The sequence below is a fragment of the Ursus americanus genome, chromosome 28, assembly GCF_024610735.1.
Source record: "Ursus americanus isolate L20-20 chromosome 28, mUrsAme1.1.p, whole genome shotgun sequence".
Classification (NCBI taxonomy): Eukaryota; Metazoa; Chordata; class Mammalia; order Carnivora; family Ursidae; genus Ursus; species Ursus americanus.
Window position 1 is genome coordinate 16,248,625 of NC_142154.1, and position 15,304 is coordinate 16,263,928.

A 15,304-nucleotide genomic window follows, 5' to 3' on the forward strand; every position below is an offset into this window, starting at 1 on the left:
AGAAAACAGTGTAAGTGATAGCTTATGTGAAAGTCTTTTTTTTTTTTTTTTTTAAATGAAACCTTAACTGCATATCTAAGGCAAAGATGCAGGGATTTGTTTTGTTTACAAACTTAGAGGTAAACAAAATTTCCCTGCTATTTTCCTATTTCATGTGGGGAGAATGCCAGGCAAGGTTTCCCAAGGAACTGGGCCAACCACAGAAAGGAAGATTTCTCTTTCCTGTAACATCATACCCAACCTTCTTATTTCTACTACAGGTAACAGCTTCCCTTCAGCACTTCTTTTTTGTTTTTTGGTCTTTTATTACTTCTAATTTATCTATACACCATTTAATGCCCCCACCCTCCCTTTTAAAAAACTTTTTACCCTGAAATACAGATTCACAGAAAGTTACAAAGAGTACTTTCCCTTGTACCCTTCACCTAGTTTCCCCTAATGGTGACGTCTTATGCAACTATGATGCAATATCAAAACCAGGAAATTAACACTGGTACAATGTATGTGTAATTCCGTGTCACCTTCTATCTCTTGTGTGGTCTTCACGTGGTCAAGACACAGAAGTACTTTAGGGAGATCTCCCATAGAGCCACCCCCTACCCTCATTTCCCAAACTCTGTCCTGGCAACCACTAACCTCTTCTCCATCACTGCAATTTTGTCATTTTGAGACTGTTATATAAAGGGAGTTCTACAGTATGTGACCTTTTGAGATCAGTTTTTTTTCCCCCACACAGCATAATGTCCTTGAGATCTATCCCAAGTCGTGTGTTTCAATAATTTGCTCTTTTTTATGGCTGAATAATAGTCCACGATATGGATGTACCCCAGTTGACTTAACCATTTCCCTGCTGTAGAACATTGGAGTTGTTTTTCGTCTTTGGCTTTTTGGCTATTACAAACGGAGCTGCTGTGAACAACTGTCTACGTGTTGTTACATGGACATATATTTTCATTTCTCTGGGAGGAGTGTCCACAAGTGTGACTGCTAGGTCGTAATGTTAAGTGTATGTTTAACTTTCCCCGACATTTTATTCAAATAGCAATTTCTGAACCAAACACCTTTGCTAAAATGTCTAGGAATCATCTAGCACTTTAAAAATGTTTTTCTAAGGAAGTGCTCTGATTACATGTTTATAGATTAAGCTTCCCTGAATCCATTCTGGTACAGAGAGGGTATAAACAGTATTAATAAATATTTTACACTCAGTGTCAAATAGGCCTTAAAGGCTGAGAGTGGTATTTATTCTTTCTTGATGGTGTTTTATTTTAAAATAGGAGAGGTGTATCTGTAGCTTTGAATAGACTATAAGAACTGGTAGGGAAAATAACAGCTCGGTCCTTTGAAAATGTACAGCAGTGGGAGAAACAACACCGCTGAAATGCACAGCACTCCCCTCCTGCTGGCCCCACGACATCACAGGACAATGTATCCCCAGGCCAAAGATGGTACTGCCCCCGGTTCATGCACCAGCTGTCCCATCTCTGCTCCCACCCCCAGGAAGAACGGTAGCTGACTCTCACCTGGGTTCCAGGCATGGCCCAGGGTACTGGGAAAGCCCTCCTAAATTCTAAGGCTACCAATAAAATGTGAGTAAAATGTTGTAGACTTATTCTGGGTGGAATACGTACACTTCACAGTTCATTCAGAGTCCTTGGCACACTTATCTTTTTAAAAGTATTTGGAATAATTTTTATTATTACAAGAGTAAAGACATTATAACAGGTGGAAAGTTGTTCTGTGTCTAATATTACGAAAGAATGTGAGTTTTATCTTTGGTTTGAAGATGAAGGAAGCATTTGGCCCGCTGCAACTGAATTGTTCTTTCCTAAAAGTTCTCTGCTCTACCTAGAGGAGGGAAGAGGTACCCCAAACTTCTGGTCTTCTTTTGCTTCCAGGGTTCTATATTTTATAGTTCTATATTTTATAACAATGCCACTATTGCTTTTTCAAAAACATAAACCAATAACAAATTTACAGAAACCCAGCTGACATACACCCAGAGGGATGCTTTTTGCTGTAAAGAACTTCTTTGCTTCCCAAGTGAAGTCTCAGTGTTCAGGGAAGAAAATGAGAGAGACAGAGAAAACTGAGAGAAGGAGCTGGTCGAGGAAAAGAGAGAGAGAGAAACAGGTGCTGATGGAAAACACAGGTTACTTTGAGCTCCTGGCTACTCTTTGTGGAAGCTAGTGCGAGCATAGGATGGAGTTTGTGCTAACAGACTGTTGGGCCTGCTGGTTGCCTCAAGGACGCTGTTCGGGCTTGGCTGGTCTTCTCTCCTGCATTCCCCAAGACTTCACAGAGCTGGTGCTGAGTGGCACCAGGGATTAGACAACCTAAATATACAGTCCTCCCACGTCTACCCCACACTAGGCTGCCTGGCCAGTGCAGGGAGGGGAGATTGTGACCTCTGGGTACCTAGGCCCACAAGTCAAGTACTACCTTCACATGGCCAGGCAGTACACTTCCAAAACACAACATAAAACAAACTGGTTTTTTTTTGGGGGGGGGGCCAACTGCTCCTCTTTAGAATCTCATATAAAATGTCAGTTATACTAGCCCTCTGGAGTGGACCCATGGCCCTTAACCTCCCCAGGGCCGTCCAGACAGAATGAGGGCAGCGCCAACCTTCCCATTCCTGGGGATCCAGGGGTAGGGGTGGGGGGCTGCACCACTGACCTCTGACTGCCATTCCGGATGAACCCGGAGGGGCACTCCTGCATGCACTCGCCGTCGTGGATCACGAACCCCTCGGAGTCGCTGCTCTCGGCGCTGGGGATGTTGGCGCAGAAGTCGCGGTCCACGCAGCGCCAGCCCTCGAAGCGGTAGGTGTTGGGCGGGCAGGTGGGCACGCAGACGCCGGCGTAGTAGTAATGCCTGCAGGCCACGCAGGCCGTGTCGTTGTCCGGCGCGCTGCAGCTGCCCAGACACTCGGGGTGACAGCACTCGTTGTTCTCGGTGCACGCTCGCTTCCCGCACGCGCTCGGGCACACTGTGGGGGCAGAGGGGACACCGGGTGAGACTGGGGGGCGGGGGTTGGACGGCCTCCTCCGGGCCTGGCCTGCTTTGTCCTGGGTCACCGGCCACCCCGGACCGGATCGCCCCAGTGACAGCCAGCCGCCCTCCCACCCACCCACAAAATCCCCAAACCCAGCGACAGGGGGCTCTGCAGCCCAGAGCAGACTTGCAATGACAGTATTATAGACCACAGTCACAGTTTCATTAAGGCGGGGAGGAAATACCCTGCGTTTCATGTCCAGCCTTTCCTATTTACTCCCTCTGTGCTCCTGATGAGTCATTAGCTTCTCTGACCTTGACCCTCTCTTTCCACATCTACAAAATGGGGGTAGTAATAGCCATATTAGAGGCTTGCCTGAGGTCAACATGATAATGTAGTAGTCCTATGGGAACACTACGGCATATTGTTTTAAAAGCATTATGTGCTGTTCCTTCTGCATTTTGAATGTATTCCTTGAAATACCTTGAAAAGCCTTAGTGTGCAGAAATGATTATTTAAAAAATAATTTTATTATATATCACTACAAGTATTTAAAAATCCTTCAGAAAATTGTTTACTTTAAAAATGATGAAACTGGAGTACAGTAAAGATGATACTATTCCGGTTTACAAAATGGCTTTAGAAAAAGTTTGTGTCCTTTTGTATATCAAAAAATAATGGTATTAACTTATTCACATAGCCTAACCTATTATATAATCAACAAGTCCCTGCATCTGATTGTTATTCCCAAAAAAAGGGGGGCGGAGGTAGGTGGGCAGTGTCTCTGAGCCCAGAGTACTCATAGCATATTAGAAACCATCTCCTTTGAGCCACTCTGCTAAACTTAAGTGAAAGCAGTGTCTAAAAAGCGGAGATCCACAATTCATGTCCCAAGTAGATGAGCTGGCATTTATTTCCATAACAACGATGTAACAATCACACTCCATGGGGCTGTTAGCCTCACTAGCAAATAAAGTATAAATCAACAAAATATGAAATCTGGTTTGCATTATATGTTTCCTACTTTTTCGTGAGCTGGGAAACAACACAAAATTATTTAAATATGTATATTATTGACTCTGACATGCATTATTATTATTTAGATTCTATTATTGTTTTTCCTTATAAACAAAATATGTGCTCATAAAAACATCAGCGATCACAGATAAGAAATGAAAATATATAAGATGTCTAGTTCATCTGCCCCAAATACCCCCTTTATCAATACCTTCATGTGATCTCCCAGGTCCCTTTCTAGGCATGTGCATGTACATATAAACCATCTACGAAACACTGAAACCATTTTTTTGGCATAATATACTGTGAATTCCATAATCCCTTAACAGCTGCATTGCAGCTCACTGTATAGTGTAAGTTATAACCTGTCTCCTACTATGAGACATTTCGTTTACTTCTAACATTTTATTATTACAATGGACACTGCGATCTTCACGGGAATCCTTAATTATTTCCTTAGGATCCATTTCCAGAATCGACCTCGCCAGGTCAAACTATCCTCTGGAAAGTTTTTACCAATTTACATCCACTAACTGCATCCAAGAGTTCCTATTTTACCACAAAAAGGTGAATTTAAAAATGAACATCAGAACGTGGACATTCAAATGAACACGGTCACCCCTGAAGAAAACCGTTAAATTCTCAAGATACTGCCAAGCCTCTTAAAATAATTTTGCAAGTTTCTCCTTTGAAATTATCCTTTGGCAGAGACCACAGGTTGCCTGCCATTATTTATTCTTTTTATCTGTTTGGGTAATAGAACCTTGATTTTTTTTTTTTAAGATTTTATTTATTTATGTGACAGACAGACAGCCAGCGAGAGAGGGAACACAGCAGGGGAGTGGGAGAGGAAGAAGCAGGCTCCCAGCAGAGGAGCCCGATGTGGGACTCGATCCTGGAACGCGGGGATCATGCCCTGAGCCGAAGGCAGATGCTTAACGACTGCGCTACCCAGGTGCCCCAGAACCTTGATTTTTAATTGGGCATTTGGCCACCCAGCTAGCTATTGTACCTCCCAGCCTCTCTTGCAGCTAGAAGTGACGTATGTCCTAGCCAGTGAGATATAAGAAAACTTTCTTGGCTGGTACCACTGGAAGATCCCTTAAAACAGAGCGAGCATGCCCTTCCTCCTTGCCGGCTGGAATGCAGGAGCAAGGCATCAATCCCAAGCAGCCATCCTGGACGTGACATAGCCCGCTAAGAAGGTGGAGCAAGATAAAAGGTTCTTGGTCCCCCAAAAGGCTAAGACTTGTCTATATGAGAGAGAAATGACTTTGATCTCATTTATGTGCCTGCTATGTGTTAGATGTGACCAAAAAAATCCAGAGACACACCTTCAGAGCTACTTAGAAGCAAAGAAGAAAACCGTTCCTGTTGGTTTATATCATTTTTGTTTACCAGAACTGCCTCCATGACTTCTGGCTGTTTCCAGAAACTAAGTGACCCAATAAACAAAGAGTAAATATCTCTACGCATACCGGAAAAGGATGTGTTATAGATAGGAGTTCCAAAACTGTGGCATCACATGTATTGTCCACCAACGTGATCTTCTTGAAGGAGGTAACACTAATTTGAATTTACAAGCCTAGTGCATCTGTAATAAATGTACACACACACACACACACACACACGAGTGTGCGCTTTCTCTACCATCAGATCCCACGCCTGAAGACATCTAATATTATCAAATAGATTCAATGACGATTTAATTTCAAATATATCCATTATGGAGGTTAACGTCAAGGCTCAAGGTCTTAAAGACACAAATAAATTGTGTATCTTTTAGCTCAGGTTTTCAAAGTAGTAACGGGAACAGAAGTCCATTTACCCTTTATTGTCGATGCATTTAGCAAGTGTTTCTTTAGCAATGTGCCGCACCGGCGTGCCAGACCCTGCCCTCAAGGAATGGGAACATGCCAGGTAAGTACAGGCTTGAGTGGAGGTTCATGGCATGCCCTGGGCATCAGGGACCGTTTTGAAGAGGTGCTGAGGCTGAAGCTGAAAGACGAAAGATGAGGAGGAGAAGAATAAAGAATAATACGGAGGGAATGACGCATAGATGTGTGTAAAGACGACCCAGTCGCTGTGGTGGGAGCACCGGGTGCCCATGAAGACAGCAGGAGGCTAGCTGCCAACTTGTGGGTGATGGGCATCACTGAAGATTTTAGGCAGGGGAGGAGCAACGTGGCCCAATTTTCATATTGGAAAGGTCATCTGGCAGTGGAACAGAGGGTACCACGACCAGAGGGGGCTGAGCTGACAGAAGAGGGATCAGGCAAGGGGAGAGGAGAGACACAGCCTTGTTATGTTGCCCCTACAAGGTTTCTGTAATATAACAGACCCCTGGGTTCATGTGGTTAAAATGAAACCAGCTGAACAACCCTGCGTTCACAGTCTCGAGTGTCAGCACGAGCCAGCTGCTCTGAGCACACACCCCACTCGGAGCACTGAAGCCCCCGGCCATCAGCCACCACCATGCTTCGTGACTGGAGGAGGGAAAATTGATGAAGAATTTCACAATCATCAACGGAGACTAACGGGGGCCAATACCTGCTTGCGAAGCCCCCTTTCCCTCACTTATAATTTAAATAACATGCTATATAAAATCATAAGCGGCAGACGTTAATGTTAAATAGTACTAAAAACTCAAGAGCACTCAAAGGAATAGAGAAAAAAATATCCCCGTGTACTGGCTGGGAATCAGCTACACCCACATGCAATGCTGGGCATTTCCAGTAGGAGAAAGAAAAAGAAACCCCCAAACCCTGACAAAGTCTCTGCAGATGTATTTTGCATTCCATTCCCCGTTCTGATGGAAGCAGCATCTCTGGGCAGTGGTCCCCTGAGTCCCTTCAAAGGCGTGTGTTACGTGGAAATGCACGGTCAGTCAGTTCTTGCCACAAGCAGCACGCAGGCTGGGGAATTAGGGTTTTGTTTCAGCAAGGAGAGCTCCTTCAGAAGGAATTTCAGCAAAGCTTAAATTAGGTAAAATCATGTTATTTGTAAGCAGAACGATTCCTCTTAAAGGGCTCACAAATCAAGGGGTTCCTTTATGGTATAAGATCCAAACGGCACAACACATATCTACTACTCAAGGGGAATAAGGATGGGGTGCGATGGGGAGGGGGGAGGAAGGAGGCGGTGACTTGTTTGCTAGAGGACAAACTCTGTAAATAAGAGACTGCTCCAGGGACAGAAGCTGGTGTTCCCCTGGCTGCAGCAGAACCCGAGGATTCTGGGAGGCAGGAGAACACGCGGGAAATTTAGGATTAGAGAGTCCTGGAGTCAGCCCCAGAAGCCTGCTGTAAATTTTGTCTCATCTCAATGTATATAAATATTATTAGTGTTTAGGACTATTAAGGGATTTCTCGAAAAGCCCGGGGCAGTGCATCTCGCCAACATATGGATGCCTGCTCCGTACAAATGCCAAAACTTAAAATTTAGTACAGTTACCAAATTTCCAATTACGGAGCTATGGGAGAAAGGAAGGGAACCTCTTTCCTGGCTTCCATCAAGACGGAGCACACCTAACGTGATTAAAGGCATTTCTACTTTTCCAAATAAAAGGAAAATGGAAGCTGCTATAAACTACAAATATACAGGGGGAAAAGCAAATTTATTTTGCCCACGAGATCCTTCTACTCATTGGAATTCTTAGAATGACCAACAATAAAAACAAAAGCCGATCTAAACTGTTGGAAAAGCAAACGGCATGTCCCACATCTACCACTAAAAGGATTGATCTGGGGGTCACAGTCACATAAAAATGAGGTGCTGCATATAAAAGTTCATTCTCTCCCTTTTGGGAGACAGGAAGTAAGTCACACGTCAGCCTTTAACTCCCTCCCCCTCCCCAGTGTCCTTATATTCACTAAGTTCTTTCTAAGTTTTTTTTTTAAACATTTATTTTTGTTCTTGCCAGTTCCTTAACAATCTTTACTCAAGAGCAACCATTTTTAAAAGCATATGATTATAAAGTGTTCTCTTGGAAGAGAAGGTGGAGAACTCAACCTCTTCTCGAGGGACAAAAAATGGAAAGGGGGCCACTTAAGTCAAAATTTTATCCCAAATAATTTCTAAAGAATAGAAATAAGTTCATGAATGTGCGAATGAGGTCGAGCTTCTGACTCAAAACACAGGCTAGTTTAGAGACATCTTAGTTATTTCTGGGCTACCCTAAGTGACACACCACGGTTCCATATAAAAAAAAAAAAGGGATGTCTTTTCTAATTGGCACGCACTGTTATGCATAAAGGTGAACCGCCGCTAACTCCAGGAAAGTGCACTTCAACTCCAAAGTGCATCAGGGATATAGAGGGGCCAGAGAAATTTTACAGTTTTCTGGTCCTGCAACGAGAGGAGGTGACTCCATCAGATACCATGGGGTGGCAGGGGAGGGGAAGGACCCCAGCTGAGTCAGCTGAATGCCAAGTCCACTCAAGGCTGTCAGCATTGTCCTCCAGAAAGCACTTAGCCACAGGTGAGGGGATAAGAAAAGTTCCTTTTGACTGTTAAGTATCAGTCTTATGAACCAGGCCCTGCCGACAGGCAAGCACAAGACAGCCACCCCCTTTCCCCCCAGGAAGGGCTTCCCACCCTGAGGGCAGGCAATGGCAGTATCAAGAGGGGCAAGCAAGGGACCAATGAGGAGGGCTTTCCAGGAGAAGGGACTGCCAGGCCCAAGTCTGAAAAGCCAGCAGGAGCTAGCAGGTGCATGCGGCTGTTGGCAGGGCTGATGGGGAGCATGGGCCAAGAGAACCAGACTCAGGATGACTGTGTGACCAACCGAGGCTTTGGGGACTGGAGGGGTGCAGGAGACAGGAAAGATAGTGAGACCAGAGGCAGGGAGAGGTGAGAAGAACCTTTTAACCCACGAGTAGGAGTTCGGACTACTCTTAAAGAGGAAAGGGATGCTATTTAAGGATTCTAAGCAGGGTGTCACATGAGCAGATCTACATTTTAGAAGGATCACTCTGGCTGCTGAGTGGAAAACAGACTGGATGGGTGACCACGGAGTCACCATAGCCATCTCCGTGAGCCATGATGGTGGTCCAGATCAGGGAGGCAGTGACGCAGGTGGGGGAAAGCAGGCAGGTGCAAGATACACCTGGAAAATGGGGGGCGTGTGGCCAGCTTTTGTTCTTGGAGGGACAGAGAAAGATTAGTTCAGTTCGAGATGTGTTGCTTGGTGTACAGAGGATGCTGTCACTCTGTAAAATAATCTTCAATCCGCCCTCCCTTTTATCCACACGCACGTACTCCTCCCCACCCATCACCCCAAGCAAAGACTTCTATCAATGGGAGCAGAGTGGTGAGGAACAACAAGGCTTCTCCGGCTCAGGGAGAGCGGCTATGTTTTATCCTAGTGTATTAGTCTGGAGTTCTCTAAACAAGTCAGCTAGCATGGAAAAGCAGCCTTATGTGAAAATGCTTAGAAGCCGTGAAATAAAACTAAAATAATTCTTGTACAACTATGTGAGCTACACGCATACGTACGTGTGTGTGTGTGTGTGTGTGTGTGTATACGTATATATAGCAAAGCACAATTTTCTCAAAAGGGAGACAAGAAGAATCGACTATCAAGTTTCCTGACATCCTGAGAACTGACTAATGGAAAACTCCAGAGAACCACTGCCTAGAAACCTCAGGTAAAGCTTAAAACAACTCCCAGACAAGCTTCTGCCTGGAAAACCGTAAGCTGGGAAGCCAGATCGGTTACCCATGGCAAAAGAAAGTTCAAGTGGCAACCCTGCGTCTTAAGTGTTCACAAGGAAAGTCACATTTGCAACAATGTTTCCTCCTCCTGTGCTGGAGAAAACATTCCACCGTAGTAGCAGCCAGCCAGAAGACACTTCGTCTTCTCTTTCTGGAACCGAAAAGATTCAGTGCGCCCACTGAAAGGTTATGGTGAGAACCAGGGCTTTGGGAATGCACGCAGAGACCTAGGGAGGTCCCGGGAACGGAACCCGCAGCGAGTGCAGAAAGGCTGGTGAGCAAAAGAGGTGGGCCACGGTTTTTGAACTTGGTGTGCCTGAAAGCTCTCATTTTCTCCCAAACATGGATGAAGGAACGTTCTCTTTGCAAGCTAAAGTGGTTTTCAAGACCCAGTTCAGAGTCCGCTTTATTCCGAACAGGAAGGCCCCTGGACAAAGCATCCTTGTGTTACCATCTGAACTTTGTGAAATACTGAGGTTTATAGCGGGGTGCAAGAAGTTACACACTTCCCCTCCTTGCCGCTCCCCCGCCCTTGCAGCTCCCCAGCTAACTGTCTTCTTCAACCTTCCACTCTGTCCCACTTGGGAACACACATAGCAGGGGGCCTTGTGCAAGAAGTTCCAAGGGCCACTAGCTCTGTCTTCAGTCTAGAAGCAACAAGTACCTCTACAGTCACGTTCATCCCTGTCATTCAAGGGCAGAGTCTTAGAGTGGAAAGGTATTTTCGAGGTCATGCATCTCATGTCTGTCTCAGATACTTCTCTACAAAAACCCAGGGAGCCTTCAAGCAATGTCTAGGGGGTTGGTTACCTTAGAGAAAGTGCTACTCGAACTGCCACGCAGCACCAACTTGGACCAAGTTGTTCCTTACACCCAGCAAGAATGCATTTTCCTCCCTGGCACGCTCCCCATGCCTCAGTCAGCTGGTCTCATACTCAGGGGAAGTGGAGGCTTTCTTCTCTACAGGTCAGACTTTCAAATACACAGGCTCAAAATTCCCGGACGGTTATCCTGGCCTCCCTCCGAGTGCCTTACTCAGTCGTAGCTTGTGCAACACACATGAATAGCATTGCTTCTTAACACCTGCCCCCAAACCTACTCTTAACACAGCAGAAGTAGTTGGGACAGTGTGGAATACCAGGGGACTAGGAGACCCATGGTGGGGTCTTCCATGACCAAGGCAATATGCTTGGGGTGATCTCTGCATGATCTTTAAAATAACTATCACCGGGGCGCCTGGGTGGCACAGCGGTTAAGCGTCTGCCTTCGGCTCAGGGCGTGATCCCGGCGTTACGGGACCGAGCCCCACATCAGGCTCTTCCACTATGAGCCTGCTTCTTCCTCTCCCACTCCCCCTGCTTGTGTTCCCTCTCTCGCTGGCTGTCTCTATCTCTGTCGAATAAATAAATAAAATCTTTAAAAAAATAAAAAAATAAATAAATAAATAAAATAACTATCACCATCACACCGAGATAGCTCATTCTGAGCTTCTCATTGCCGAAAACTCCTGTCTTCTTTTTCACAATAACGGTCTGAGTCTCTCCTATAGGGATGCAACTTTGATCTGGATACAGGTCTCTCTGTTAACATAAAGTTAACGTTCACGGGGGGCATTTTCCACATGCTTGGCAACCCACTCAGTACCTTATATACATTAACGTAATTTTCCTAACAATCACATGGGGCATCATCATCCTCACTTGTAAATGACCATATGGAGGCACAGATATGTAATCATTGTCCAGGGCTATTAACGGTCCACTTTAATCATTGTTAAGCTGTAAACATGGGCTTGAAACCTAGATCTGCCAGACGGGGGTGGCAGCCTCTTCACGCACTCTGTCCCGCGGTGGCACGATGTTTCAGCTGGTCTGTGTGGTCTAAAAGGAAAGGGCTAAGGTGTCCTTCTCATGTCTCTTTTCTTTTTAAGCATGCATCCATCAGGAAAAGAAAAAAAAACACAAGTCCTAGCACCCCTTTCTCCTCCCTGACGTGTGTAACACTCAGTCACAGAAGGAAGGACAAAATCCATGAAACATGACACGCCGGAAAAGGGGCAAGCATCCAGGTGATATTAAGGAGATAACGTGTGCCCACTAAGCCTTCTTTGTTTATTGAGTTATAGCAAATAGAACCCTCAAGGACATTTTTTCCAGCACAAATTTGCAAGGCGGAGCCCTGTCGGGTTTATCATTAAATGTCACTGCTCATTGCAACACGGAAGCAACAGCTCCCATCGTGCAAGGCACTGAGTTAGCACACATTCTATGGGGTAAATGCAGCCCTACACATGTGACTGTGCTATCAGGAAGCCAGACCAGCAAGACCGAGGGAGACTCCATGACCTGCAGAACCCATGTCACCTAAAGAAGTCTTCCTCATGAGATTAGAGAACCAGAGTTCATTTTCTTCACCAATTCATAAGTCTCCGCAAGACTGAAAATTTGGTCATGGAGGAGGAGAAAAACAAAACAAAACAGAACACTTCTGTGCCTTCCCCTGGGTCAGGCACATAAACACATATAATCAAGGCTTACAGAAGTAAGAAATAGTCAAGCTCCGAGACTAGACCTCACTGTCTAGTACACAAGGTAAGCCAAGAGGTCTGGGAAAACATGCCATATGGGCTACTGAATGCACCTGTGACTATTTCATTAGAGAGCAAAAGAAATAATCATCTTACGGACAGCGCCCATTGGATCACTTAAGTCTCTAAGATCCAAGAAGCAGTGCTGGGCAGAGTGTGGAGAAAAATGGAAAAAAAAACAAAGAAAAAGAAAAAGAAAGAAAGAAAAGAAAAAAGGCAAACAAGAATCTCAAAAGGAGGAAAGTTACAGATAGCATCATTATTAAGTAAACATTTCAAGTGCTAACCAGGAAGAAGACAAAAGAAAGAGCAGCCATCGGTTGAAAGATACCATGCAGAATCACAAGGAATACCGAAGCTCAGCAAGGAGCAGAAGGCATATCAGGAATCCTCCTCTGGCTGAGTTGGTTTTGGTTACTGAGGGCTATGTGATTTTTTTCCCCCTCCTTTACACATTTTTTATAACAGCTTTATTGAGATATAATTCACACACTATTCACCCATCGAAAGTGTACAAATTGGGGGTGCCTGGGTGGTTCAGCCCGTTAAATGTCTGATTTCGGCTCAGGTCATGATCTCAGGGTCATGAGATCGAGGCCCAGCAGCAGGCTCTGTGCTCAGCGGGGAGTCTGCTAGAGATTCTCTCTCCCTCTCCCTTTGCCCCTTTCCCCACCCTCAAATAAATAAATAAATCTTAAAAAAAAACAAACAAACTCATACTCAAAGCCTACATACACTTGGGAGACACAGGTAAGTTTCAATGGGAAAAAAAAAATCAAGGAAAAGGGGGGAACACTTCGGGGGGCCAGGAAGACTGCGGAGAGGGCACTCTGTACCTGCTTCTTCCCCTGGGAACACTGAGTGTCTGCCTCTGACACAACTCACACCCCCAACCTCCGTCTTTTTTTTTTTTTTTTTTGAGTCTTTCACTGTCAAATAGGTGATTCTTTTGAAACCCCTCCCCAGTGCTACAACCGCCAGGCATGAGCCCATAAAGACACCCATCACTTACTATTGCCCGTCACAGATGCTTAAATGGACAGGGTGGAAAAAATATTCTTTTCACACACTTAAAAATTACTCCAAGTTATTTTAAATTTGGAACTGTTTGTATATTCCTTATAAGTTTATAAAACTCACACTGTCCCTCCATGACTAACTAAAGTGGAATTGAGAGAGTATTCTATATTTATAACTTGTCTGGTTGTTCGTGCTTACAGCCCTATTTCCACTCTCTGTTACTGTACACAGAGTTATGTGAGGTATTGTGGGCTCCTAAACTTTGCTGATTTCCTAACAAGGCAGGCCTGTGTCCCGTAGGGACAAATTGGGGGCTGTTTTGTCCGAGTGGAGGCCAAGCTCGGAGGGAGAGGCCTTCCAGCTCTGTGGTTTTGGCTACAGCTCTTAAAACCGGTGTTAGGGCCTATTTCTGGGCAACTGTATGCCCTACTGATGTTGACCAAGTATCAATGCTCCTGATAGATTGTTTATTGCACATAACAATATGAGCTCCCGTGAGGAGCTCCATGCTATACAGCTATGGCTACACACATCACTCCTTCCTACTTATTTTGGTAGAAATTGTCAGTCCAAAAGGTATACTGCTGCATTACCCCATGCAAAAGCCCCTTTTCACACACATAAACATTTACATCAACATCATTTACATGAATTCCCTGAATGCAATCACTTGCAGGGAAACTACGCTTTAGAGACCCACAGGCCATGTTTTGGATAAAACTTGTCAACAAGTGAACCGTTTAACCAGGACACAGTGATAAATGCATGAAGTGCCTGCGGAGGTCAATTTCTACAGCATGTGCGGAATTTACATGTGTACATCACACCTGTATACACGTAGGCATCATGGTGCAGACTCCTTACAGGTGTGGAACTAATAAATATAAATAAGAACAGCTCTTCCAAAGCTGCCTCCTTGGGAGGACACACCCCTAGTTGATGACTTTACAATTTTGCAAAGCCCTCTCAGGGTCCTCTTCTGAGAAAATGCTTCCCGAGGACACAGCACCTTCTCTGAGACAACCTCAAAATGGCACATCTTTGTAAAAGGAAAGGGAAAATGGCATCTAAACCCATTTTTCTTTCTTTCCTAATGTCAGAAGGGGAAATAGGTATCTCATCTCAGTTCTGGGGCTGCCAGTGAGGTTGGTTTTTTTGTGCCGCCGCCCCCACCCCTGCCAACCATCCCATTTCTTGGTCATTTGCAGTACCTCTTCAGTTAACTGTCTTTGGTCCATTTTCTTGGCAGATTAAGTTTTTACTAATTATTTAAATTTGAGCCCTTCAAGATGTATATGCTTCTCATTTTATTTCATTTAGTTTATTTTTTTGGGAGAGCGGAGCGGGGAGGGAAGGGGGGGAGAGAATCCCAAGCCGGCTCCACGCCCAGCGCAAAGCCCGACGTTGGGCTCCATCCCACAAGCCTGAGATCATGACCTGAGCTGAAATCAAGAGTTGGATGCCTAACCGGTGCCCCAAAGATGTTATGCTTTTTAAACACAGTATTGGGCCTTGAAAAATAAATTTTTGGGTGGCTTGAGAGAAAAACGCTCCCTCCTTCTGTAACGGAATCTACCGGAGAAGCACGGGAGTAACGGTAGGCTTTTAATCATTTTACCTCTCCAGCTTCTCTGCTCCTTTCTCCTTTGACCCTGTTACTGCCTGATCGTGTACTTTCGGACTTGTAAACATCTATTTTAGAGCATGTGTTATGCTACTACCCCACGTTATTTTTTTCCATTATCTAATCTGATTGCTGGCCCCACTTCCCAGAGTTAAAGTATTTTTACTACTGTGGAAAAACCACAAAAGATTCACTAGACTTCCCAAGTACAGTAAGCTCTGTTATCGGGAAAGAAGGGGAACAGGGTGTCCCAGACGATCATACATTCTGGTTCACAGCATTACCACACAAACCTTCCGAGGACCAGTTCTGGAGAACTGGACCACAGAACACCTACACCCAC

At 45.0% G+C, this 15,304-nt stretch overlaps 1 protein-coding gene across 3 annotated transcripts in view; it reads right to left on the reverse strand.

Annotated features, from left to right (window-relative positions):
- IGF1R (insulin like growth factor 1 receptor) overlaps nucleotides 1-15,304 on the reverse strand; it is a 296,716-nt gene that overhangs the window by 66,265 nt on the left and 215,147 nt on the right. For all 3 annotated transcript variants that reach the window (XM_045795411.2, XM_087856694.1, XM_087856693.1), the window contains exon 3: nucleotides 2,680-2,992. In XM_045795411.2, the coding sequence (XP_045651367.1) occupies nucleotides 2,680-2,992 (313 nt within the window). The remainder of the gene's footprint in view (nucleotides 1-2,679; nucleotides 2,993-15,304) is intronic.